The sequence below is a fragment of the Doryrhamphus excisus genome, chromosome 4, assembly GCF_030265055.1.
Source record: "Doryrhamphus excisus isolate RoL2022-K1 chromosome 4, RoL_Dexc_1.0, whole genome shotgun sequence".
Lineage (NCBI taxonomy): Eukaryota > Metazoa > Chordata > Actinopteri > Syngnathiformes > Syngnathidae > Doryrhamphus > Doryrhamphus excisus.
Window position 1 is genome coordinate 3,433,001 of NC_080469.1, and position 26,249 is coordinate 3,459,249.

Genomic DNA, 26,249 nt, shown 5'->3' on the forward strand with positions numbered 1-26,249 from the left:
TTGCATCAATTGCTCAAGTGATACGCCCTCTTAACGTGTCGTTTTGCGGTGTCTGACTCTGATTGGCTGTTGTGGTGTTGTTGGTCTCGTTTCTGATCGATGATTCGTCAAATTCCCATGCTGTTTCCCAACTGGCACCTCCTACAAATCATATACACCCGGGAAGGCATAATTCGTAGATACATTTGTTCCAAGTTCAATATTGACTGAAATAGTAGTCAGGACAACTAAATATGTATGGAATCAGGTTTTGACTTTCATAATAAAGACAATGCAGATATTAAAAGACTTTTATTTCAATGGTTTCAAACAACTAATTAACTACTTACATGAGTCATGCTATGACAGCTTCATTAGCCACATGTTTGCAATGGAATTGCACCAAAACTTAACACGAGCTTAACAATTAATGAATCATAAATGTACTGTATATACAAAAGCATCCCACACAAAATATTACAAAATAACAAAAAAAAGCAAACCATTATCTATCCTTGTCAGGTACATCAAAAGCTAAGTTTCAGGAGTATAGCAGCAAAGATGTTGCGAGCTTTCATGCGATGAAGTCCAGTGGTCTGTTGAACCCACCTTTTCTGTTCATGTACTGCCTGGAAAATAATTAGAAAAAAAAGAGAGACAAAACATTACATCACTGTTACCCTCGCAACACTCACAGGTTACATCATCATGCACCAATAGGGAAGCCAGAATCTCTGCATAGAAACACCTGCAGAGGTGATTGGCTACACTAGCAGCGATAGCGCTTCCTGTGAGGGGACAAAAAATAATTTACATTTTGAAACAGCAATGTGGGGGGCGGAGGGGTTTGATGAGTATCATGGGATCCACGGCTGCGTTATCAAATGTGACAGCGTGTCAAAAAAGTAGAAACATTTATGTGCTTGTCATACCTGTATTTTCTCTTCATGGTCACGTTGACAGCATACGCGTTGGTCGATGCTTCACTTTTCTTCCCCTGATTGAAGAAAAAAAATGTCTTTCGAACATTCCTCAGGACAGTCTCATGGTTCAAATTGAGGAGCAAATTAAAAAACAGTCAAACAGTTGACTGGAATGCCTGCTGCGAAGCATTAGATTATGCCTTTTACCTAGGGATGCTCCGATCCATATGTGGCCCGCAGGACGCTAGTTTGAGGCCCCCGCCTTGATATGAAAGTTTAATGTTAGTCCCCATGTACCCAGAAAAAAATATTACGTTTGATTGAGGTTCATGTTAAAGGCTAAATAACTGTTAATAGTTATCCTCCCTATCCGTGTGGAAGTGGTAAGTTTTTGGCTATTTAAGTTTAAAGGAAATAACTTGAAGGCTACCGTTTAGGTCGCTAGCTCTCTGGTTTTCCGAGTTAGCATGTGTCTCAAGACCCTGCATGTTAGACCGTTAGATGGGTTGTCTATTAAGCAATTTAGATGAAGAGCAGTGACTCAGCTGTTATAGAAGCATTCTTGATTAAACATCTAACACGCTTACCTTGCTGGTGTCAAATGTTGAAAATCCCATCAGTTTCATCATCTCAATTTCCTCTTCGGTTTTGCCTTGCATGTCCTCAGCTGTTAAAAAAAGTAATGTAATTGAGTGGAATCACATTAATGGTGCCTATGTGTCATGTATGAGACTACTGAATGTCACTATGTCCTGGTACCTGATATTTGAATGGGCTTGGATGACTTCATGTCTTTACGGTCATCGTCACGTCTGTCTTTTTGTCTCAAAGGAGAGATGGAGGAAGAGCGATGGCGTCGGGGAGACCTATAGAGGAAAAACAAGACAGTTGCCAGAGGGTTTATTTTCAACTATTGAGTGTATCTCTGCAAATGTGGAATTAATACATTTCATAGTTGATTAAAGGGGACCTGCTATTCTCATTATTGCCCTTTGTATTGAGTTATGGACTCCTATAGGGTGTTCTAGTTCTTCCAGAATCTGCACCTATTCCATGGTTCCTGCGAAAACGCTATAATGCATTTTTCCTCCATGACTTAAACAAAATAAACACAGTTAGGACACTGATACACTGTTACTTACTGTTTGCCCTTCTGACTCCTCTACATGAGCAGAGCTTGCATGAGGGAGACGAGTTTACATATAAGGAAGTCCGCTCGTCTGGGACATCATAAAGGAACGGTTTTACCACACCTTTTTTCAAACTGAGCGTTTTGAACCATCGCAAACTTCTTTTAGGACTCACTTCCAAATGTGCAAACCTCATTATCTGAAACTTTGGCATCGTTTAACATGATAATACAACATTCTAACTACATTTATAGGTCAGAAAAGTGGAAAAAGCATAGTTCATCATAGTTTATGTAGAAAAAAAATACGGTAGATCCCTGTTATTGGCTATAATGGTGAAACACCGCAAGTAATTGTACACAAATGTGTATTTTGACACTAACACAAACCAACAGGAGGTCATCGAACTGACACCTCTCTCACTCACAGTGCCAACAAAAACCTGAGAAGTAACACATGCGGAACACACAATGTAACGGCACCACACGGACGATGTGGGTATCAAAATGAACATAATAAAACAATACTATCTTATACTGATTCATAACCGCAAAGCATGCAGCACAACTTCCTGTTGTACACATGGGTTTCCCAGTATAGCTTGTGGGTTGCAACTTAGTATATAAATACCATGTTTTGTATGTACATTGGTGTGGAAGCTCGAATGGCCCCATACCTTCCAGCATCTTGGGGATTTTGTGCTCTTTTAAACTTTTGAAAATACTGTAAGAAAGCAACTTTTATATAATTTACTTGTTGATTTTATAATGGAAGATTAATGTCTACATTAACCGTAGAATCAAACTGAATCATATGTAGACTGTATGGAATCATTCTGTTTTGTAAGTATATCGTTTTGAATTGCATGGCAACCTGCGTATCTAGATTCAGATCGAATCGCCTATCACAAAGAGATTTACACTCCTACTTTCCTACCATGTATGGATGGACATTATAAGTCCCACAAATAGAAAAAAAAATGCTGCAAATTTGCAGGCTCATGAATGCCGAATCAAAAGATTGAAACTTAAAAGTTCCATCACCTTGATCGTCTTCTGTGAGGAGATCGGGAACGACTTCTTCTTCGGTCTCTCTCTCTGTCTCGATCCCGAGACCGATCTCTCTCCCTTCTCCTTCGATCGCGTTCTCGTGAAGCAGAGCGGGAACGTCTTCTGTCTGAGTGAAATACGATGAGTGAATTACACAGGAACGTAAAGAGAGTATGCAAACAACACGCTGTAGTACTATAATAGTCCCTTGTTTATTGTGGTTAATTGGTTCTAGACCAAATCCTGATAAGTGAATGTCCGCTAAGTAGGATTTTATATGAATAAATTGAACATTTTCATAGAGCCCTGTAGACATGAAATAACACCGCTACAGTCACATTATTATTTGTTTACAATACACTGCTCAACTGTAATGCTCATGTTACCATAGAATGCTAGCCTCCAATTTGTTGATTCTAAACGTCGGGGTTTCAAACAGAATAGGGAATACGGACAAAGTAAGAGCCAAAAACTTACACTTACCAACCTACGGAATGGGAGGGGAACTTTTTTTCACTATGTCATGTCGGACCGGCTATGGCTGACTCCATGTAGTGTGAAGATATGCAATGTCATGTCTCATCAATGTAACATTATTGACGCTTAGTGACCAGAATACAACATATGACTTGTCTTTCAATATTCTTTGGACCAGGGGTCTCAAACTCAATTTACTTGGGGGCCACTGGAGCTCGGGTCTGGGTGAGACTGGGCCGCATCAGGTTTTCCAAAAAAAAAAAAAAATTTTTTTTTTTTTAAATTAGCTTTGGTTCCAATTTTCTACAAGAAAAGCTCTGATAAAACATTCCACTGTTCTCAAATATCTTACTTTTTATTTTTCTACACAAAATAAGATGAAAAATAAATAAACAAATCAAGAATAAAGAAAATCAATCAATCTGTAATAAATAAATATAATAATAATAATAATAAAACGGCAAATAATAAAAACTCAAGAAACCACATATAGTTGGTGGGTAGACAAATTATTTTTTTCAGATTAAAATGAACAAAGCATTATTAGAGCCCTGTAGACATGACAAAACACGACTATAGTCACATTTATACTCTTTTTATTTACAACATATTGCGCAACTGCAGGGTCTTGAGACACATGCTAACTCGCGAGCTAGCGACCTAAACGGTAGCCTTCAAGTTATTTCCTTTAAACTTAAATAGCCAAAAACTTACCACTTCCACACGGATAGGGAGGATAACTATTAACAGTTATTTAACCTTTAACATGAACATTAATCAAACATATTTTTTTTTCTGGGTACATGATACCATACAGCATCCATATCAAACTTGCGTGGGCCGCACTAACATTAAACTTTCATATCAAGGCGGGGGCCTCAAACTAGTGTCCTGCGGGCCACATTTGGCCCACGGGGCCGCGTGTTTGAGACCCCTGCTTTGGACTAATAAATCCAAAGTCAACCACAAAACGGAGCGAAGCGGCAACTCCAAATTGTCCATAGGTATGAATGCGAGTGTGTTGTTTGTGCCCCGCGATTGGCTGACGACCAGTCCAGGGTGTACCCCGCCTCTTGCCTAAAGACAGCTGGGATAGGCTCCAGCATACCCGCAACCTTAGTGAAAATGGATGGATGGAGTGAGGGATGACTGTACTTTAATATTGTGCATGCAGCAAACGGTGTACGTTTGCAGTCAACAGAGACACCTTTGTAACCTGTATTGATTTTTTTAATTATAATTTATATGCCGAAGACTAAATTATGATATATGTGACAATATGAAACTCAGGTCATAACATTCTAATCAGTACAAGACATTGCTTCCAATCTGCTGGTGACCTTATTTATTTTCTTCACTTTGCTACCTGATGTGATCAAAAACAGATGTAATCTACTTCTAATGTCTTTTATTATGATTGCTTTGTGTTTGGATAATTTCTACGTGTTTGCAATTGTCAGCCACCATGGAATTGGCACATAACCATTACAGAAGACAAAAGTAAAAACACACTTACCTTACATGTTAAAATGCTAATGAATGTGTCATTTAATGGCGAAAAACATCGGTGATTTTGCACTACAAGCTCTAACTAACAGCTGTATTATTAACATTATCACACGTTATACAATATAGCAGTGCATTTTTTGTAAGTATAAGTGCTATATCCTTGATTCTTCTACAATGTTATCGAAGTATGCTAAATCACACAGTGAATACATCACGCTTAACGACATCTTGACTCTTACCACGCCTTGGAGGAGTTCGACTCCTGCTCCTTCCCATTTTCAATGGTGAAATACGTAACAAAAAATATAAAAGGAACAGATAAACGAAGTACAACAAAAGAAATTACGGCTCTTCACTCTAGTTTTTTTTAGCGATCTAGAACTGGTTTTTAGCTAACCGCTAACATTAACGACACACTTCCGCTTTGTCCTATGCCTACTTCCGCTTGTTTTTTTTTCTACAGCGCCCTCTATGAGTCGGAGGTAAACAATGATAGTGGCGCCTGTCAGGTACTGTGTGTATATAATGAAGCCTAAGTTGTTATTTTTTTATTTGAAATTCACATAAATTAAACTTATTTCATAAAATTAAAGAATGTGTCCATAATTAAAATTCACTTGATTTTAAATAAAACTTTAATCATGACAGATATATGGTAAACTTGCAACATTCACTTACACATTCTAATATGAAATCAACAAAACTATGAGCAAACAACACATTAACATTGTTGTTTTTTTTCTGTCCGACTTAAGACAGAAATTAACTGGAGGTATTTGGTATACACATATGAAATGTGGAAAAATGTGGAATGTACTAGTGCCGTCAGTGTATATTTACCAGTCTTCAAGCTGCAGTTACATATCTTATAGATGACCACTTTTTCTCGCAAGACAGGATGCCAGCTTTTGTCTTGTTTTTTTTTCCTTGCTTTAACAACATCTATTGTCAATAAACAATAAACAGCATTCAGTAGCACAATCAGTAGCTATCAGTGCATTAGTATACCTGCAACATCAATGTTATACTTATAGCTAAACCATTAGATGCTATGATCAGTCACAACATGTAAATCTACATTATTCCAAGTGCTTGTAAGGGGATCAAGCGTGCACTATTTTAGGGAACTGGAGAGTTGCAGTTGTGTATATTTTGTATTAATATATTAATTGACCAAAAGGAGTGTTATTGGCTTCTTGAGTCATGGTTTCATTAAGCCGTAGGTGACAAAAAAGACATGATAGGTACACAAAGTGTTGAAAAATGTGATGAAATTGAAGGGATCAGCGGTGGGTCAAATAGTATGTTTTGTTTTTTTTTCAAAGCAAAGAGTAAAAGTGTGATTGTTGTCTTTATGTCTGTTTGTGTGTTGGAAAGGCAGTCAACTGCACCAGTCTGTTACTGCATCCTACACAAAGACACACCTCAGCGATAATTCATCGAGGTTTCAAAACTCAGGTTTCCGCTTTCTCCTTCTGCTTCTTGCTTTTTTTCAGGAACGACGGCGGCTTAAACTTCTTTTTCTTCTTTGACGGGGACTTTGATGGCGAGCCTTCGGGGGTGCCGCCCTGCGGTTTGGCCGACACGTCGGTAGTAGCAGAGGAGTCGTTGGTGGAAAGGGCTTTCATCCCTTTCTCCAGTTCTTCGGTCGCTTGTTTCTCCTCTTCACCTCCGTTTTGTATGACTGGAGAGTCCGTTTTGGCATCTCCTGCTCAGAGGATTGGAAAAATAGGATATTATTTTAGCAACGGGACACAAAAAGTGTTGCATTATCGGCGCTGTAAAGCTAAATGGCAGTGCAGATGAGCATGCTCTAGTCATGTGAGATGTGTACTGTTTCTGTACTTACTAGTGAGACAAGACCAAAGCACCAGAGGTGTGCCCTATGAAATCATTGTGGAGTAACACAGAAAAGGACAGACAGACACAGAGGGACACAAGATACAGTGGGTACAAAGACAGATGGACCTACTTAGGATTACAAACGTGACATTTTTGACTGGCGGTATACAGTAAGCTGTAAACCATCATGGGGTTCGGATGCTGCGCAAGCTGGCGTCTACATAAAGGTCTTCAGCCCCGTTTCCGGCTAGCATGACAAGCCAAAATGTCTTTCAAATGAAAAACACAGCATCATGCAGACAGCAAATAAGACCTGACACCCAATATTACTCCCTTCTGGCTGAGAAAAATTGGATGTAACACTATAGATGCATCAATTGTATCAACAATAATATCATTATGTAGTAACTATTATTTACTTTTTAAACAATTAATTTTGTCGCGACAAACATCAGCTCCATATATTCATCACACTGCATATTAACAGACCAAATTTCTAATATACACAATTAGGCTTTTTATTGGTAGGAAACCCATCTCCAGCCAATCACAGGGCACATATAGACAAACAACCATTCACACTCACATTCATACCTATGGACAATTTGGAGTCGCTATTTAACCTAGCATGTTTTTTTTGGAATGTGGGAGGAAACCGGAGTACCCGGAGAAAACCCACGCATGCATGGGGAGAACATGCAAACTCCCCACAGAGATGGCCGAGACGGGAACTATTATTTACTTTATAACAATTCATTTTGTAGAGGCAAACATGAGCTCCATATATTCATCACACTGCATATTAACATACCAAACTTCCAATCGACACAATTAGGCTGTTTATTGGTAGGAAACCCATCTCCAGCCAATCACAGGGCACATATAAACAAACCTTCATTCACACGCACATTCATACCTATGGACAATTTGGAGTCGCTAATTAACCTAGCATGTTTTTTTTGAATGTGGGAGGAAACCGGAGTACCCGGAGAAAACCCACACATGCACGGGGCGAACTTGCAAACTCCACACAGAGATGGCCGAGAGGGGAACTATTATTTACTTTATAACAATTCATTTTGTCGAGTCAAACATGAGCTCCATATATTCATCACACTGCATATTAACAGACCAAATTTCCAATCGACACAATTAGACTGTTTATTGGTAGGAAACCCATCTCCAGCCAATCACAGGGCACATATAAGCAAACAATCATTCACACTCACATTCATACCTATGGACAATTTGGAGTCGCTAATTAACCTAGCATGTTTTTTTTGGAATGTGGGAGGAAACCGGAGTACCCGGAGAAAACCCACACATGCGCGGGGAGAACATGCAAATTCCACACAGAGATGGCCGAGGGGGGAACTATTATTTACTTTATAACAATTAATTTTGTCGCGACAAACATGAGCTCCATATATTCATCACACTGCATATTAACAGACCAAATTTCCAATCGACACAATTAGGCTGTTTATTGGTAGGAAACCCATCTCCAGCCAATCACAGGGCACATATAAACAAACAATCATTCACACTCACATTCATACCTATGGACAATTTGGAGTCGCTAATTAACCTAGCATGTTTTTGGAATGTGGGAGGAAACCGGAGTATCCGAAGAAAACCCACACATGCACGGGGAGAACATGCAAACTCCACACAGAGATGGCCGAGAGGGGAACTATTATTTACTTTATAACAATTCATTTTGTCGAGGCAAACATGAGCTCCATATATTCATCACACTGCATATTAACAGACCAAACTTCCAATCGACACAATTAGGCTGTTTATTGGTAGGAAACCCATCTCCAGCCAATCACAGGGCACATATAAACAAACAATCATTCACACTCACATTCATACCTATGGACAATTTGGAGTCGCTAATTAACCTAGCATGTTTTTTTTGGAATGTAGGAGGAAACCGGAGTACCCGGAGAAAACCAACGCATGCACAGGGATAACATGCCAAGGGGGAACTATTATTTACTTTATAACAATTAATTTTGTCACGACAAACATGAGCTCCATATATTCATCACACTGCATATTAACAGACCAAACTTCCAATCGACACAATTAGGCTGTTTATTGGTAGGAAAACCATCTCTACGTTGGTCAACCATAAGTAGGACAAAAAGTTGTCACTGACAAACTTCAACTAACGCTTACGAACTAATATACTATTTTATACTAATTTAGCACCCACAAGGCATGCTGGTAAGCTCAATGCACACTTCCCTGACAGGTTACCCAGCATATACTGCGGTATTGTATATTACTGGAGGACTGTTTATTTCGATACCCACTCCATGTGGCTTAGTTACATTGTATTTTCCGTGGGTGTGTGTGTTTTTGGTTGCACCTTGAGTGACTATTTACTCTTTTAGTGTTTATGTAATGAGTGGCACGGGGATATATAACTTATAACTATAACTCAGATCAACAATTTCAAATAGCATGATCATACTAGTTCACTAGAGGGAGTAACAGGGCTGTCAGTGAGCATGGGAAGCGGTAGAGGCAAAAAAAAAAAAATCAATCTGGCTGCTTCATGTCAATCAGACTGCAGAAGGCGGCTGACCAGGCAGCCACTGTAGATGGCATGCAAGGGCAGGCAGTGAGTGCATTGCTAAACCTCACCTGAGAGGGGAGATTGGTTGGGCAGAGGGCCCTTTGTGGGGGAGGTAGCAGGCGAAGTCTCATCTGCCACCTCCTCCCCTACTTACAAAAACACAGAGTAAGACGCTAAGAAAGGGAGATAAGTGCTTGGCTGTGCAGAACGTCAAGCTGAGAGGCCAAGATTAGCATTAAAGGTGAGGTTGACATCAGTAATGATGACAGTATTAATCAGTGTAGGAACAAAACAAGTTCAGTGTGTCGATGAATGATATGAAACAGTGAAAAAAAACATTTAAGACAAAATACATCACAACAATCACGTCAAAGGAAGATGAGGTCTCAATATTAAAAGTACAGTAATTGTGTAAAAGCCAATGCTGGCGCTCATATGGAATTTTAAATAAAACTCCATGCAATACACTTTCTTCTCATGTTCATTTCTTGCAAGAATTATAGTTCACAAATAAATAATAAGTACTTTTCAATCCCCCTGTACAATGACAATAAACTGTGGAAATATTTTTTTATTATACTGAATTATAATATTGAAAAACAACTCAAAACCCACCTCTGTAAATCTGTTTTTAATGTCTAACTTTTTATACCTGACTGCTGTGCCCCGCTTTTACTGTTGTTTTAGCTGTGTATTAACGAATGAATGTTGTATTTTAATGTAATTTTAATCTTTTACTCTGTTTACTTGCTTTTATTCAACTCCATTCTTCTGTAAAGTGTGTGAGGATTTTGAAAAGCGCTATATAAATAAAATGTATTATTTTTATTTTTATTTTTATTTTTATTTTTATTTTTATTTTTATTTTTATTTTTATTTTTATTTTTATTTTTATTTTTATTTTTATTTTTATTTTTATTTTTATTTTTATTTTTATTTTTATTTTTATTCATTCTCTACCGCTTTTTCTGAGAGCCTATCCCAGCTGTCTTCGGGCGAGAGGCGAGGTACACCCTGGACTGGTGGCCAGCCAATCACAGGGCACATATAGACAAACAACCATTCACACTCACATTCATACCTATGGACAATTTGGAGTCGCTAATTAACCTAGCATGTTTTTGGAATGAAAAACATGCTAAGGATTTTTATTTTTATTTATTTATTTTTTTATTTTTATTTTTATTTTTATTTTTATTTTTATTTTTATTTTTATTTTTATTTTTATTTTTATTTTTATTTTTATTTTTATTTTTATTTTTATTTTTATTTTTATTTTTATTTTTATTTTTATTTTTATTTTTATTTTTATTTTTATTTTTTATTTTTTATTTTATATTATGATGATTTCATATTATTAGGCCCTTAGGAATTGTCAAACAGGGCCCCTGACCAATACCACTCATCATAAATAAATGTAAAAATGTACGGTAGACTTCAGGAATTGGTGTACATAGACCGGTTGTTGACAAGAAGGGTTTCATTGGGTCTGGGTCAGGTCTGGGTGTACTCTAAGTTGGCTTGCAAATATAGTTTTTTGCTATTTCAGCTCTAAATTAAAATGTACTGTACAGTTAAAAGTACTTTATATCTCCTGAGTAATGATAGATAAACAGCTCATTGACAATGAAACATACCGTTGGTCCCACTGTCCTGTTTCTTCTGCACTTCCTTGCGATACTCCTCGAGTTCCTGGTCTGTCAGCTGGTTAAAGGGGTTTGGGGTTTCAGGCTCTGGTGGAACTTGTGGTGGGCTGACCGGAGACTAACATAATAAAAAAAAAAAAACAAAGCTCTTAAAATCTGGAGATAATCTGCAAGGAGATGATGTTGTGTTTTACCGGAGGACTATCGTCCGTTATGACACTGGCGAGGACTTGAGACTGTGGACCTGCTGTCTTCATGTCCTGGCGATTCTGCTGTCGGATCTGTGGTGGTGTTGGGTTTGAGGTGTGGGGGGGGGATGGTTGAACATCAGTAGGACAACCTTACCTTGTTTCGTGTCTCAATCACTTCCCGAGGGTTGGTAAAAAGAGGCACAAACTGGTTGGGGTTTTCTATCTTGATGGATGTACTGCCAGCTTGTGTCACCTCTTCTGTCTTCATCCACTGTGGTAGACAAAGAGCAATTGAATATATTGAACAAAAACAGTGCAATGTTCAACAATGTTATTATTTTATTGGAGATTTAGGTCTAAAATGTATTTTGGTGCTGTTGGGTTTTTTTCCACCAGAGGGCAGACGCTGCACTGCAGCAGTCAGAGCTGGCTTTCTCTGCAATGCAGAGAGCTTCAGTGAGGTGGGAGGAAAAAAAAGGGGGGTAAACATCTTGGAGCGCCTCCTACTGATTCAAACAACCAGTATCATTTCCTTTCGCCACAATTTCCATTCATTTTTAATGCTGCTTCATTCCAGCACCCTGGACAGTTCACCTAATAGTTAAAGCATGATTTTGAATACAGCAATGGACAGCTTTGCAGACCACTATATCACCAATGACTCATATTGTTTTTGTATTACAAAAACATAATTGCAGGGCTGCACGGTGATCAGGTGGTTAGTTTCCAAAGTGCTGCACAGACTAGTAAAATAAAAATTAAAAATAAAATACAATAAATAAAGGTACAAATTGAATTTAATCCAAAACTAAAAGATCAAATAAGAAATAAAATAGTAAAATAGATATTAAATATTAAAAACATATTAAAATATTAAATGTTTTAAAATATTACAATATTAATTAAAATATAAATTTTTCTATTTTTTAAAAGAAAATGTTAAATAAAAAAATAATACTTTTTTTTAATTTTTTAAAACAATTTTTTGAAACAATTTTTAAAATTTCATTATTTTTTTAATTTAAAAAATATTAAAATTTGTTGTTATTTCTAGAATTTTTTTTAATTTAATTAATTTTTTTTAAATAAAAGAAATAAAAAAATAAAAATTAACATTTTTTAAAAAATTAAACAAAAAATATTTTAATTAATATTTTAATAAATATTAAAAAAGCAAAGCAATAAAAGTATAAAAAATAAAACCAATTAAAATAAAAACAAAGAACTAAAAAACACAGGACCATACGACTCACTCCAAGTTAAAAGCCAGAGAATAAAAGTGGGTTTTAAGACGAGACTTTCGATGTTGGGGGCCTTTTTTTTACATGGGAGGGGAGAGACTTCCATAGCTTGGGGCCAACCAAAGAAAAGGCTCGGTCTCCCCTGGTCTTAAGTCTCGTCTTAGGCACCACAAGTTGGAGCTGGCCCTGAGATCCGAGAATTATTTGGGGGTCAGGCCATTCAACGCCTTAAAAACAAACAATAAAATCTTAAAATCAACACTAAAGCGAACAGGAAAACTAAACAAAATGAATTAATGGTGCTAACCAATGTTCCACTGACGTTGTGTTTGCACTCCATTAATGGACTCCGTGGTCTGAAATCTCATTAAGTTTCAAGGCTTATTCTCATTGTCCATCTACATTTCATTTTAATCTCAGTCCTGGTCTTGATCGTGTCCCTAATGTCTGACCTGACATGCCCCTCACGGGATTAGTATATGACTTTTTGACTGTCCTTTTGTATTCAAATTTGAATTAAGTCGGTTATATACAGTCCCTAACCATCCAGTGTATTCACCAATCCTAACGCTACATACTTACAGTGGTCCGCTGTCCAGGACTGGCCTGCTCCTGGCTGACTTTTTGGTAGGTATTCGGAGTATTGAGCCATCGAGTTCTCTCCTGCTGCTGGCGCTGCGTAAAAGGATGCTGCTTGAGACCCAAAGGGACTCCGTCATCGTCAAACTGGTGAAAGGCTGTGGCGGTCGCAGGAACCTCTATATCCCTTCGTGTTCGTGATCTTTCGAGCAGTAACGGGAAACGGTAGGTGTAGCCTGTACGGTAACCCTAGAGAACACCAGACAGTAAAAGTTAACATTTTATCAGATAACGAACATTTACCATCACAGTAAGTTTTTAAGTTTTTTCTTCCAAATAAAGTTTTAGGTTACAGTACATAAAAATACATTGTGATGTGTTGATTTTGTAGCAGACTACTTCCTGGTTCGACCATTCATTCATTCATTTTCTACTGCTTTTTCCTCACAAGGGTTGTGGGGGGTGCTGGAGCCTATCCCAGCCGTCTTCAGGCGAGAGGCGGGGTACACCCTGGACTGGTCGCCATCCAATCACAGGGCACATATAGACAAACAACCATTCACACTCACATTCATACCTATGGAGTCGCTAATTAACCTAGCATGTTTTTGGAATGTGGGAGGAAACCGGAGTACCCGGAGAAAACCCACGCATGCACGGGGAGAACATGCAAACTCCACACAGAGATGGCCGAGGGTGGAATTGAACCCTGGTCTCCTAGCTGTGAGGTCTGCGCGCTAACCACTCGACCGCCGTGCCGCCCCCTGATTCGACCAATTAAGCCAAATATTTTGGATATCTTGTATATATCTTGTATATATCTTGTATATATCTTGTTAAACTGTCTATTTTTACTCTTTGTATACTTTTTAACTTGATTATTGCACTGAAAGGAGAAGCTCTCCATTCTCGTTCCATTCTAAATTGAATCAAAAAGGTGAAACTAAATTTCTGTATATGCATTTTTTATCCAGATACTCTCCAAAATATCATGGGATATTCCAGTTTAGGGTTCTACATTAAAAACAAATTGACTTGCCCATGGGGAATCCTTAAGGTGAGAACTACTTGCCCGAACTTGCCCCATGTAAAATGAATAGACTGCCATAATGATATTATCTAATTTTTGTGGCATCACATGTAAATCTCAAATAAAGATGAAATGATTATCATTTATTGCGGTTGTTTCCCTACATAGATCATGACGTTGCATGGAAATCTGGATTGTCAAGAGACTTATGCATTATTTTAGCTGTTTGAAGATGAACTATATCAGCAAGTTGAAGTATTTGTGATTTTAGAAATAAGGACTTAGTATGTTCTCTGTAGGCGGCATTATGAATTATCCTTACTGACCTTTTTTTGCGGTACATGAGTGAAGATTGCTTTTATAGTTTTTAGCCCATATTTCTGTTCTCAGAGGATCCATTCTTTATCCATGGCTTTGTTCTTAGGCAAACTAATGAGTGAACCCACTGACACGCATATACAGGAAGCTAATTATTTATTATTATTATTATTATTAACATTCCAATACAGTTGAACCTTGTCTTTTGGTTTGTTTTTTTTATTTTTTTTTCCAGTTTGTTAGCGTACAACATGGAACTGAATTTTTTCCCCCCATCATTCACATGAACACATATTTCTTTCCCTTTTCTGTGCATTATAACACAAGAAAACAAGTTAATTTCAGCTAGCTAACAATGCTGTCATTGTCAATCAACCACCAAAACATAAAAAGGTTCAACTGTATCTTACTTTTTACTTGCTCAGTATAACTTTGTATAGAATTGACTCACCAAATTATCTAGCGTTCTCATAAGGGCTTCAAACTCGTGCTCTCCAATGCGGCTCTTGTGCATTGGACCAAAGGTAGAGCCGGTTCTACCCACTGTTCCAGCATAGTTGGGTTTATGAGTGGTCCGGTCAAGGAGGATCAGGTTCTTTTCGCCCCCGGCACTACACAGTGCTGATACCTGGCACACAGAAGTTGAAATGATATTTAGTTCTACATTAAAGTTTATATATATTTGAAGACCTGTGTGTGTGAGTGTGTACCTGGATCTGACAGGCAGCCTGAATGTGGTAGATTGTGTAGAATGCCTCCTCCACGGACTCCCCCAGGGCCACTATTCCATGATTTCTGAGCACCAGAACCTTCACATGATTAAGACTTGATTAAAAACAATCAATAAAATGAGATGCATGCATATGGAATAAAAGCGTATCATAAAAGCAATAATCTTGCCGCAGTGCTTGATTTGATAATTAAGTATTTATACAAAGCACGAAGCAGCTGCCTGACTCAAGCCTCGATTGTCTCACCTTACAAGTGGGTCCGAGGCTTTTCTGAAGCTCCACACGTTCCTCCTCCGCATCCATGACTCCATTGAATTCATAATAGGCGACATCACCCACGAGCAGTGCCTCGTGGGATAATGGCAGGAGGCCACATTTAATGGCTGAAACCTGAGGACAGATATTTGTCACTCTTGATGTTCACATCGCCAAGAAACCCATGCATGCACGGGTAGAACATGCATTGAATTAAATTAAAATAAATTAAATTAAATTAAATTAAATTAAATTAAATTAAATTAAATTAAATTAAATTAAATTAAATTAAATTAAATTAAATTAAATTAAATTAAATTAAATTAAATTAAATAAATTTAATTTAATTTAATTCAATTCAATTCAATTCAATTCAATTCAATTCAATTCAATTCACTTCCTGCTTTCTTAATTTAATTTAATTTAATTTAATTTAATTTAATTTAATTTAATTTAATTTAATTTAATTTAATTTAATTTAATTTAATTTAATTTAATTTAATTTAATTTAATTTAATTTAATTTAATTTAATTTAATTTAATTTAAATAAATTTGGTACATCTGGTACTTTTACAATCAGTAACTGTTACATTTGTTCACTTCCTGCTTTCTTAATTAAATTAAATTAAATTAAATTAAATTAAATTAAATTAAATTAAATTAAATTAAATTAAATTAAATTAAATTAAATTAAATTAAATTAAATTAAATTAAATTAAATTAAATTAAATTAAATTAAATTTAATTTAATTAAGAAAGCAGGAAGTGAACAAATGTAACAGTTACTGATTATAAAAGTACCAGATGGAGGGGTAGGATTTAATAAGCTTTGCTTCTTCCTACTCCTTTTGGACATGTGGAACAACTGTGAACTGATTATGGGATGCATTCAATTGTAATCTGATGCATGTTCAAATGAAATAAAGCCAGCATGATGAAGCAACCTTACCAACTTGAGGCAAAAGCCATAGTAGTTGTTTTCAAGGACATCAAGATATCGGACAAATACAAAACATTACATCAAGGAACGACAAGGAAAAATGAAAGGCACAAATATCGATGCCTTCTGATGGAATAATGTCATCAACATTCCACGCCAACAACACAACAATTCAAAGGATTGCTGAACAGGAAGATGTAGAATTGGATAGCAGTAACATTAAATATGACAATAAAATGATCAATTATTCATTAAAACATCAGAAGCTTGTATGTCAATATCAACAATGCCAAGCAATGTATCTCATTCATGTATCATTAATAAGCCCAGTTGATATTATGCATTATTTATGCATTATACAATGTTTCTGTATACTGCTGTATTTATTATGCATTCATATCTGTATTTACATTAAACACAAGTCCTGAAAGAGATTAAGGTTTGTGGAGTTTCCTGATCACGGACCCAAAATGTTGATGTTTTGTTTCCTGAGCCAGTTAGTTATCACTTTTGCCTTAGGTTGGTAAGGTTGCTTCATCATGCTGGCTGGAAAAGGCATCAACTGTCACCAAACTGTAATGGTAATGGTAATGGTAATGGTAATGGTAATGGTAATGGTAATGGTAATGGTAATGGTAATGGTAATCAGATTACAATTGAGTGCATCCCATAATCAGTTCACAGTTCCACATGTCCAAAAGGAGTAAGAAGAAGCAAAGCTTATTAAATCCTACCCCTCCATCTGGTACTTTTACAATCAGTAACTGTTACATTTGTTCACTTCCTGCTTTCCTTATTTAATTTAATTTAATTTAATTCAATTTAATTCAATTTAATTCAATTCAATTCAATTCAATTCAATTCAGTTCAATTTAATTTAATTTAATTTAATTTAATTTAATTTAATTTAATTTAATTTAATTTAATTTAATTTAATTTAATTTAATTTAATTTAATTTAATTTAATTTAATTTAATTTAATTTAATTTAATTATAATTGTGTTAATAATAATATTATATTATAATATAACAATAATACTATCTTATTATTATCATTATTATTATTGTGTTTTATTATTGTATTATTATTTTGTTAATAATAATAATAATTGTATATATTATTAATTATATATTATATATAATAATATATATATTATGAAATAATAATAATGATAATAATAATAATAATTATATTATATAATAATATAATTATACATAATAATAATTATATATAACAATAACAACAACAATAACAACAACAATAACAACAACAACAATAATAATAATAATAATAATAATAATTATTATTATTATTGTTGTAATAATAATAATAATTATTATTATTATTATTATTATTATTTTATTATTATTATTATTATTATTATTATTATTATTATTATTATTATTATTATTATTATTATTATTATTATTATTATTATTATTATTATTATTATTATTATTATCATCATCATCATCATCCCCAAATGATGCCCCAGGAAGACTCACTGCAGCTGTGGCCGGCGTATGAAGGTGGAGTAGGCAGCGAGCATCAGGTCGGGCCGAGTAGATGGCTGAGTGCAGGCTGAACTTCTCTTCGTCCACGCCAAGGTTGGTACTGCCCTTCTCCACTATTTCACCCAAGATATTCACCTTTACCTGAAAATCAAATAATCCCCAAAGCATATGTTTACTTAGTATCAACCAATAATAAAAATAGACTGTTTTTTTGCCCTCATTTCCGAGTGCTAGAGTGGTCATGGATCTGGGAGGACATAACCTCTACTAACCAGGCTTGATCCAGTAACCTCGCTATAAGCCAGGCCGTCGGGTAGCACCAAGAAGTGTTCCTGTTCTTTGCTGACTCGCAGCTGTTTAAAAAAAAAGAAAAAAGAAAGAAAAATACAAATCCTAAATGATAACATGAATAAAAACGGAATCGTAACGCAACTGTTACCAACAGGTGAGTATCAACTAAAATACAAAACCAACAGTGAGACAGGTGTGACTGATCTGGGACCAGCCGTAGAGATCAAACAGACGATGGACGCTGGCGAGTTTGCAGCGCATCAGTCTTTCCCCTTTCACCATGCTGCCAGGGTCGCAGCCCTGGAGGTCATTGATGGGCGTCACCATCATCATGTCTGTGGGGTGGACAAAAGCATAGGTCACAAAACCACACAAGAGAATATCGTATATACCATAAGCTATACCTTTGTGTGTACCTTGGACTACTGTATGTGTGTGTTTGATTTGTCCACCTGTGCCTTCCTGTTTCCACTTTTGTGTTTAGCCTTAGCATTGCCTTCTAGCTTTCCTGTTATTTTGGTACATTGCATTTTTTTCGTGGTGCCGACACATTGTTCATGAATTATTATGATTCAACATCAGCAACCATGTCCTTTGCATCCTGGGGTCACAGCAATCAATCAAAACCTGAAGTCTGAAATTCATTCAAAGATAGTATCAGGAATACTTGTCCTGTATTTAAAAAAATTAAATTAAATTAAATTATAATAACTATAAAATATACTATAAAATAACTATAAAATATAATAACTATAAAAGCAATCTTCACTCGCTAAATGTACTGCAAAAAAGGTCAGTAAGGATAATTCATAATGCCGCCTACAGAGAACATACTAACTCCTTATTTCTAAAATCACAAATACTTCAACTTGCTGATATAGTTCATCTTCAAACAGCTAAAATAATGCATAAGGCTAAAAATAACCAATTAGCTAAAAATGTCATCCAATACTTCTCTACAAGAAGCTGCTCTCAGAATTATTAAATTAAATTAAATTAAATTAAATTAAATTAAATTAAATTAAATTAAATTAAATTAAATTAAATTAAATTAAATTAAATTAGGAAAGCAGGAAGTGAACAAATGTAACAGTTACTGATTGTAAAAGTACCAGATGGAGGGGTAGGATTTAATAAGCTTTGCTTCTTCCTACTCCTTTTGGACATGTGGAACTGGTAACTGATTACGGGATGCATGAAATCAAACCATTACCATTACCATTACTTGGTATGGCATCAATACCAATTTTTGTAGTGTCGTCCACCCCAGAACAAATAGCCGAAGAATTCTAACATTTGTACCTGACGGTGTATATAAATGTACATACTGGATGGGGAGACAGGTAGGGTGGCCGGGGAGCCATGCAAGGTCATGTAGTCCGCCAACTGCCTGAGTGCCCATAGGTTTGAGGAGTTGCCGCCTTTTTTCATCTGTTCCTGAATCAGCACATCCAGTTCCTCCCTGAATGACTGTACACACAGGTCGATGTACATCAGTCATTAAAGATATGTACATTAGTGTACTCCATTAAAACCACTGCTGATTGTACTCATAGTTCATGCCTCATTTGCACTCTTACTTCAAACGCATCATCAAAGTCTCACCATCAATATTTCATATCAAACACTGTATAGAGTTATGACAAGTCTACATTTGATGATGTTGTATTCCTGTAGAGCTCGCTGATCTTACCGGACTCTGAAGGAGGCTAGAGATGCGTTTCTTAAGCTGGGGTCCAGAGCTTGGTGTTGAATGCTGAGGAGACTGGAGGCCCTCCGGGACCCCATCACTGGGGCTGCGCTGCACCGGGGTGCCCTTCGGGGTGGGGGACTTGCTCATCTTACACAGTTGGTGTCTTACAACCAGGTCTGGGTCGAGGATAACTCTGGAGAACATATGAATACAGAAAATATAATAGCTCAGATGAGATAGGGAACATACTGTAACTGTAAACATAGCAACCATTCTTGAACCAGTCATGATGTGCTATATATATCACTATATTGACAATTACTATGGTACACATTATGTCATTGTATGGTAATATCACCTCGTACTTCAGTACAGGACAAAAAAATTTAAAATTAAATTAAAAAAAACAACAACAAAACTTTAAACTATATTAGGAAAGCAGGAAGTGAACAAATGTAACAGTTACTTTTCAAAAGTAAAAACATTTTTTTGTTTCTTTACTTTATTTTCCTTTTACTTAACCTACAAATGTGTCAGATCATTTTGACACATCTCGTACTTCGGTACGGGACAAAAAATTACAAAATTAAAAAAAATTAAAAAATATAAATAAAAAAACCTTAAACTATATTAGGAAAGCAGGAAGTGAACAAATGCAACAGTTACTGATTGTAAAAGTACCAGATGGAGGGGTAGGATTTAATAAGCTTTGCTTCTTCCTACTCCTTTTGGACATGTGGAACTGGGAACTGATTATGGGATGCGCTCAATTGAAAAAATAATTAAACTATGTTAGGAAAGCAGGAAGTGAACAAATGTAACAGTTAGTGACTGTAAAAGTACCAGATGGAGGGGTAGGATTTAATCAGCTTTGCTTCTTCCTACTCCTTTTGGACATGTGGAACTGGGAACTGATTATGGGATGCACTCAATTGAAATTTTTTTTAACTATGTTAGGAAAGCAGGAAGTGAACAAATGCAACAGTTACTGATTGTAAAAGTACCAGATGGAGGGGTAGGATTTAATAAGCTTTGCTTCTTCCTACTCCTTTTGGACATGTGGAACTGGGAACTGATTATGGGATGCACTCGATTGTAATTGTTCCTCCATTTGTGCAAAACTTAAATGGGTGCTTTGGAGTTATATTTAATTCTATTAATTTATATAAAAAAAATAAATTCCAATTAGTCATAATAGGAAACATTGTTTCAATTTTATTCCCATGATATTTTGGCTTTCTGCTCATCGTTCTGCAACCTAATTTCCACAAACTTATAACTTCTATTAGTTCTGTTGTTTCTCATCATAAGATTATGACTTCTTTCTTTAATATTGTTTTTCCTCATTATATAACAAAATTATTCTCATAAAATTCTTACTCATAAAATGTTCTTCCTAGATTAACACTTTTTTCTCTTAGTATTTTCACTTTTTCTCTCCTTTGGAAATTGTTTTCTTGTTGAATTCTATTTTTTGAATTTGAAAATGATAACCAGGGTGTACCCCGCCTCTCGCCCAAAGACAGCTGGGATAGACTCCAGCACCCCCCTGCGACCCTCGTGAGGAAAAAGCGGTAGAAAATGAATGAATGAATGAACAAAATACAGCCATGGGTAAAAAATGTCCCATAGTCTGCATTTTGGACACTCCTGAAATACAGTTTTTAATATAGAGCCCGCCAGACACAATCTAACACCCCTATAACCACCTCTACACTTCCTTTAGTCAGTGCTAGTTCCTTTCCAGTTGCCCCTCTCACCCTTCTTTATTTGTTCTTATTGATTTTGACATAACCAGGACTGCCACAAATCATTATTTTGTTGTTTCACAGGGCACATATAGACAAACAACCATTCACACTCACATTCATACCTATGGACAATTTGGAGTCGCTAATTAACCTAGCATATTTTTGGAATGTGGGAGGAAACCGGAGGTAGTAATTCCACACAGAGATGCCCGAGCGGAGAATCGAACACAGGTCTCCTGACTGTGTGGCCAACATGCTAACCACTTTTTATCATCACATTAGCAGCATTTAGCAGATGACACATGAAATTTCCAAAAAGTAAATAACAGAAAAAGGATAACTGAAAGGAAACCTACCAAAACAAAGGAAAGCGTATACTCGTACACGCAGCATGGTAGTACAAGCTCACGTAAAGATTAATCCGAATGATGAACAGGAAGTGGATCAGCAACACAGCCTGGTAAAGTGGCGAAAAACACCAGATATACTTTAACGATCTTTGGAAAAGCGGTGGCCTCTACCCGACATACACATGCATGTACACACACACATACACACACACATATACACACACACTTATAGCGCTGCAGGGAGCAGATAAGGTCCCAAAACACCACGCCCTCCCTTTTTGTGTGTCTGACTCAATTACTTACATACTGTCTGCCAAAAAATGCATTCTATGGGAACTGGTTTTATGTAAGTACTATACACTATTTTCATACTTGGCTATTTTTACAAGTAATATATGTATAGATAACGCCTGAGGAGAGACTGATGGAAACATGGAATCAAATTTCGCAGAAATCCATTATGGTGCACATTAGCCTCTCATACACATGCATGTAGTACATACTGTAAATGCACATGTACATGCATTGGAATAATACTTACTTAAGCAGGTTTGCATTGATTTTTTGTGGCTCCACTTTTATGAGACTAAAACTTGTGAGGATAAGCGGCGTAGAAAATGGATGGATGGATGGATGGATAAACAAAATTGCATGTTTTATGACCGAGTCATCACTAATCTCTGTGGCAACATAGTATAAATTTCATAAAAATGATGTTGATTTCGATGTGCATGTTTTTATTATAGCCAGTTGTAACCATAGTCACTTCAACATTTCACTCCAACGCCCACCTAAATCAGGACCATCAGTATTATACTGTATTATTATTATTATTACACATAACTTGTACTTGTAACAGGCAAACAAACAGCCACAAAGACATTTGTCGACTGTCTGTGAATGCTGTTACAACTCCGTACAGTAGATGGCGTCGTAATGCTGATTCTTAAGACATCTTATATGTATTTGGTCCGCTGCAGAATAAGAAGACACAGCAAGAGGGATCAGTGTTGCAGACATTTAAGACTATTAAGACTAGTACTGCAACAATTTATTTATTATTAATTGATTAATTAATTAATTAATTCATAGATCTTTAAACACATCAGCTTTTGTGTTTGGTTCATATTGATTTGTAATCAATTACGACTAATCAAAATAAGCTTCAGATTAATTGAAGGAAGAAAATAATTGTTAGTTTCAACTAGGGCTGGGCTATATATATATTGATAATTTAAAAATATCTATATTTATTTTAAGGATGATGCCAAAAAACAAGCATATCATTTGTAGACTGGATTTGATGCGTGGGTCTCATGTTTCAAAATGGTGTAGCTTGTGTACAAGCTAGTTACGACCAGTCTGCATCTTCTGCAGCGTTTTTAGTGTTTTATAGTACTTCATTTATTACTTCATTATTGTTTTTGGTGCCATACCGACCCCTTAAGAAGGTTTGCAGCTATGGATGTTCATTTTGTTATGTTTGTAGCTTGCTCCATTGCTTACACTCGGGAACAGGTGTTAGCTTTGAGCACCCCTTCACTATGCGGCGCAATCGGAGATCCCTGCAGAGATACAAAGGAGGAGAGGCTGCATAGCGGGAGTGAACTGCAAAAAAGACGGTATAAAGGTTTCTGTATAAAGACGGTGTCAATCATATTTACCGTCTGTGGTCATGGGTAACGTGAATTGGAAGAGCTAATGGTGCTAACCCGGCTGCAGAGACTAGTGCAGCATGATTCGACTGAAGATTGAACATTAGATTAACTTTTTCTATATTTATTTAAAGATAATATAGTATTTATTTCAGCAGCTTTGTTCGATAAGATTGTTTACATTTTAATAAAACTTTGCGCGCACATTTGGCTTTTGTCTAAACCAGGGGTCTCAAACTCAATTTACCTGGGCGCCACTGGAGCTAGGGTCTGGGTGAGACTGGGCCGCATCAGGTTTTCCAAAAAAAAAAAAAAAAAACGCATTTATTAAAAACAGAAAAATGAATAAACTTTGCTTTGGTTCCAATTTTCTACAATAAAAGCTCTGATAAAACATTCCACTTTTCTCAAATATCTTAATTTTTATTTTTGTACACAAAATAAGATGAAGAAAAAGATAAAGAAAATCAATCAATCAGTAATAAATAAATATAATAATAATAATAATAAAACGGCAAATAATAAAAACTTAAGACACCACATATAGTTGGTGGGTAGACAATTTTTTTTCTGATTAAAATTAACAAAGCATTATTAGAGCCCTGTAGACATGACAAAACACGACTATAGTCACATTTATACTCTTTTTATTTACAACATATTGCGCAACTGCAGGGTCTTGAGACACATGCTAACTCGCAAACTAGAGAGCTAGCGACCTAAACGGTAGCCTTCAAGTTATTTCCTTTAAACTTAAATAGCCAAAAACTTACCACTTCCACACGTATAGGGAGGCTAACTATTAACAGTTATTTAACCTTTAACATGAACATTAATCAAACGTAATAATTTTTTCTGGGTACATGATACCATACAGCATCCATATCAAACTTGCGCGGGCCGCACTAACATTAAACTTTCATATCAAGATGGGGGCCTCAAACTAGTGTCCTGCGTGCCACATTTGGCCCTCGAGCTGCGTGTTTGAGACCCCTGGTCTGAAACCCATATTTTTTTTTGTCTCAAAAATATGGGGATATACATATATTGTAGTATATCGATATTCAACCTAAATATATCGAGATATGAGTTTTGGTCCATATCGACCAGCTGTAGTTGAAGTCCTAATTCAGACACTACATTGTCTTTATCAAAAAAAAGCGACTAGCTACATATTTAGTGACTTTTTCTGGTCTTAATGGACACTTTTGGAGACTGCAACATAAAAGCATGTGCTTCTGTGCCCTCTCTCACAATCTAAAAGCACTCACATGCAGTTCCATCTTGCAGAAAAGAAAAAAATACCATATTTGTTTTTGCTTTTCATTTCATATTTCTGCTCTCCCAGAGCGTCCATAAACACGCACAAGCACCACGGCCAATATGCAAATTCATCGATATCCGTCAGCACGACTATGTAAACACAGGGCCAGCATTGTCAATACAGATACCGATAACAATACTTTTTAAAATTGAAATTTAATACAGCATATATATCTGTATCACTATCAATAAAGTAACAATATGAACAATACAACAAAAAAACACATGCAATTATGAAAATAAACGTCCCTCGGTGTCAGTGCTATGAATATTTGGATCAATCCACCGTCTACTGCATAGCCCCTTCAAATACCAAAAACAATAACAATGTAGCAGAAGCAAAACATGTACGGTGAGTGAATCATATCCACAGGACGCCCCTCTCTGTACTCCATCATCCCCTTGCGGTCGCACGTTGCATGGCTCCCTAGCAACACTCAAAGCACGCAAAGGCAGCATCAGCACCAGCAGAGCCAATGATGCGTTGACGGCCATCCGCAATATGTGGAGGCCGACAGCGACGGAAACACGACAAGGCCGATTCAACGCAATACAAAAATGTTGTAGGAGAAAATTGAGGTTGTTTGGCAACAACAAGTATTTGTATCCTACTCAGATAAACGACGCCATGAACGCAACGGAGTATTAAAAGAAATACACACACATATATTATATTTCATATATACTTAAGAGTAATGGACATGCAAAGCGTTTGAGATGCAGCATCAATGAGGATGCTGCACAACGCCCAATCACACACGCAAAAACACAGAAACACAAAAATAAAACACTTATTACTAGAAAGCAGTGCACTCACCTCAGTGCATCCCCAGCATCCCCTTTCAAATAAGGCAAATTCGGTGGATTAATATACGTTGCAACAACCGCCTTCCTTTGTCAAGGTATCTACTAGCAAGTCTGAGGGACCATGATGCTTTTCATTGCCGACTGCGCCTCCAAAAGGACCAGCCCACTGCCACGCCTGCCCAGTCTGGAGCGGTCGTAACACAGTGCTCCAAATGGCGCACTTGCACACTTACACTTAGCATTTCGAGTGTACAAGTGCGTTCAAGATGGAAAGAAAGAGCTGCAGTACCCGGATGTTTCACTAAACGCGGGTCTAAATGGTGAATCTGCAAGCCAATGAATCATCGCCATTTTGGCTACGTAGAGGAAGAAGGGGCGTAGTCTTGAGTCATAATTGATAAATAATGTAGAGAATTGGAGAAAACGTCATATT

The 26,249-nt window shown here is 36.4% G+C and overlaps 2 protein-coding genes across 4 annotated transcripts; both read right to left on the reverse strand.

The window, feature by feature from the left end:
- Positions 1–274: 274 nt before the first annotated feature.
- On the reverse strand, positions 275–5,491 carry snrnp27 (small nuclear ribonucleoprotein 27 (U4/U6.U5)). The gene is made up of 6 exons (XM_058070105.1): positions 5,307–5,491; positions 3,076–3,208; positions 1,662–1,768; positions 1,490–1,569; positions 912–976; positions 275–608 (listed from the first exon to the last, which is right to left on the reverse strand). The coding sequence occupies exons 1-6, from the start codon at positions 5,341–5,343 to the stop codon at positions 554–556; spliced, it is 477 nt and encodes a 158-aa protein (XP_057926088.1). The 5' UTR covers positions 5,344–5,491; the 3' UTR covers positions 275–553.
- Positions 5,492–5,703: 212 nt separating this feature from the next.
- add2 (adducin 2 (beta)) lies at positions 5,704–26,110 on the reverse strand. Of its 3 annotated transcripts, none has more exons than XM_058070102.1 (15): positions 22,038–22,371; positions 19,931–20,123; positions 19,566–19,707; positions 18,421–18,572; positions 18,219–18,299; positions 17,938–18,087; positions 15,482–15,625; positions 15,215–15,313; positions 14,956–15,132; positions 13,160–13,405; positions 11,491–11,607; positions 11,340–11,426; positions 11,137–11,263; positions 9,568–9,645; positions 5,704–6,775 (listed from the first exon to the last, which is right to left on the reverse strand). In XM_058070102.1, the coding sequence occupies exons 2-15, from the start codon at positions 20,075–20,077 to the stop codon at positions 6,522–6,524; spliced, it is 2,001 nt and encodes a 666-aa protein (XP_057926085.1). In that variant the 5' UTR covers positions 20,078–20,123; positions 22,038–22,371; the 3' UTR covers positions 5,704–6,521. The 3 variants fall into 3 exon arrangements, with proteins under 3 accessions (XP_057926085.1, XP_057926083.1, XP_057926086.1); XM_058070100.1 differs by lacking the exon at positions 22,038–22,371 and adding an exon at positions 25,827–26,110 and having other exon boundaries at positions 5,705–6,775; XM_058070103.1 differs by lacking the exons at positions 9,568–9,645; positions 22,038–22,371 and adding an exon at positions 25,827–26,101 and having other exon boundaries at positions 5,710–6,775.
- Positions 26,111–26,249: the final 139 nt, after the last annotated feature.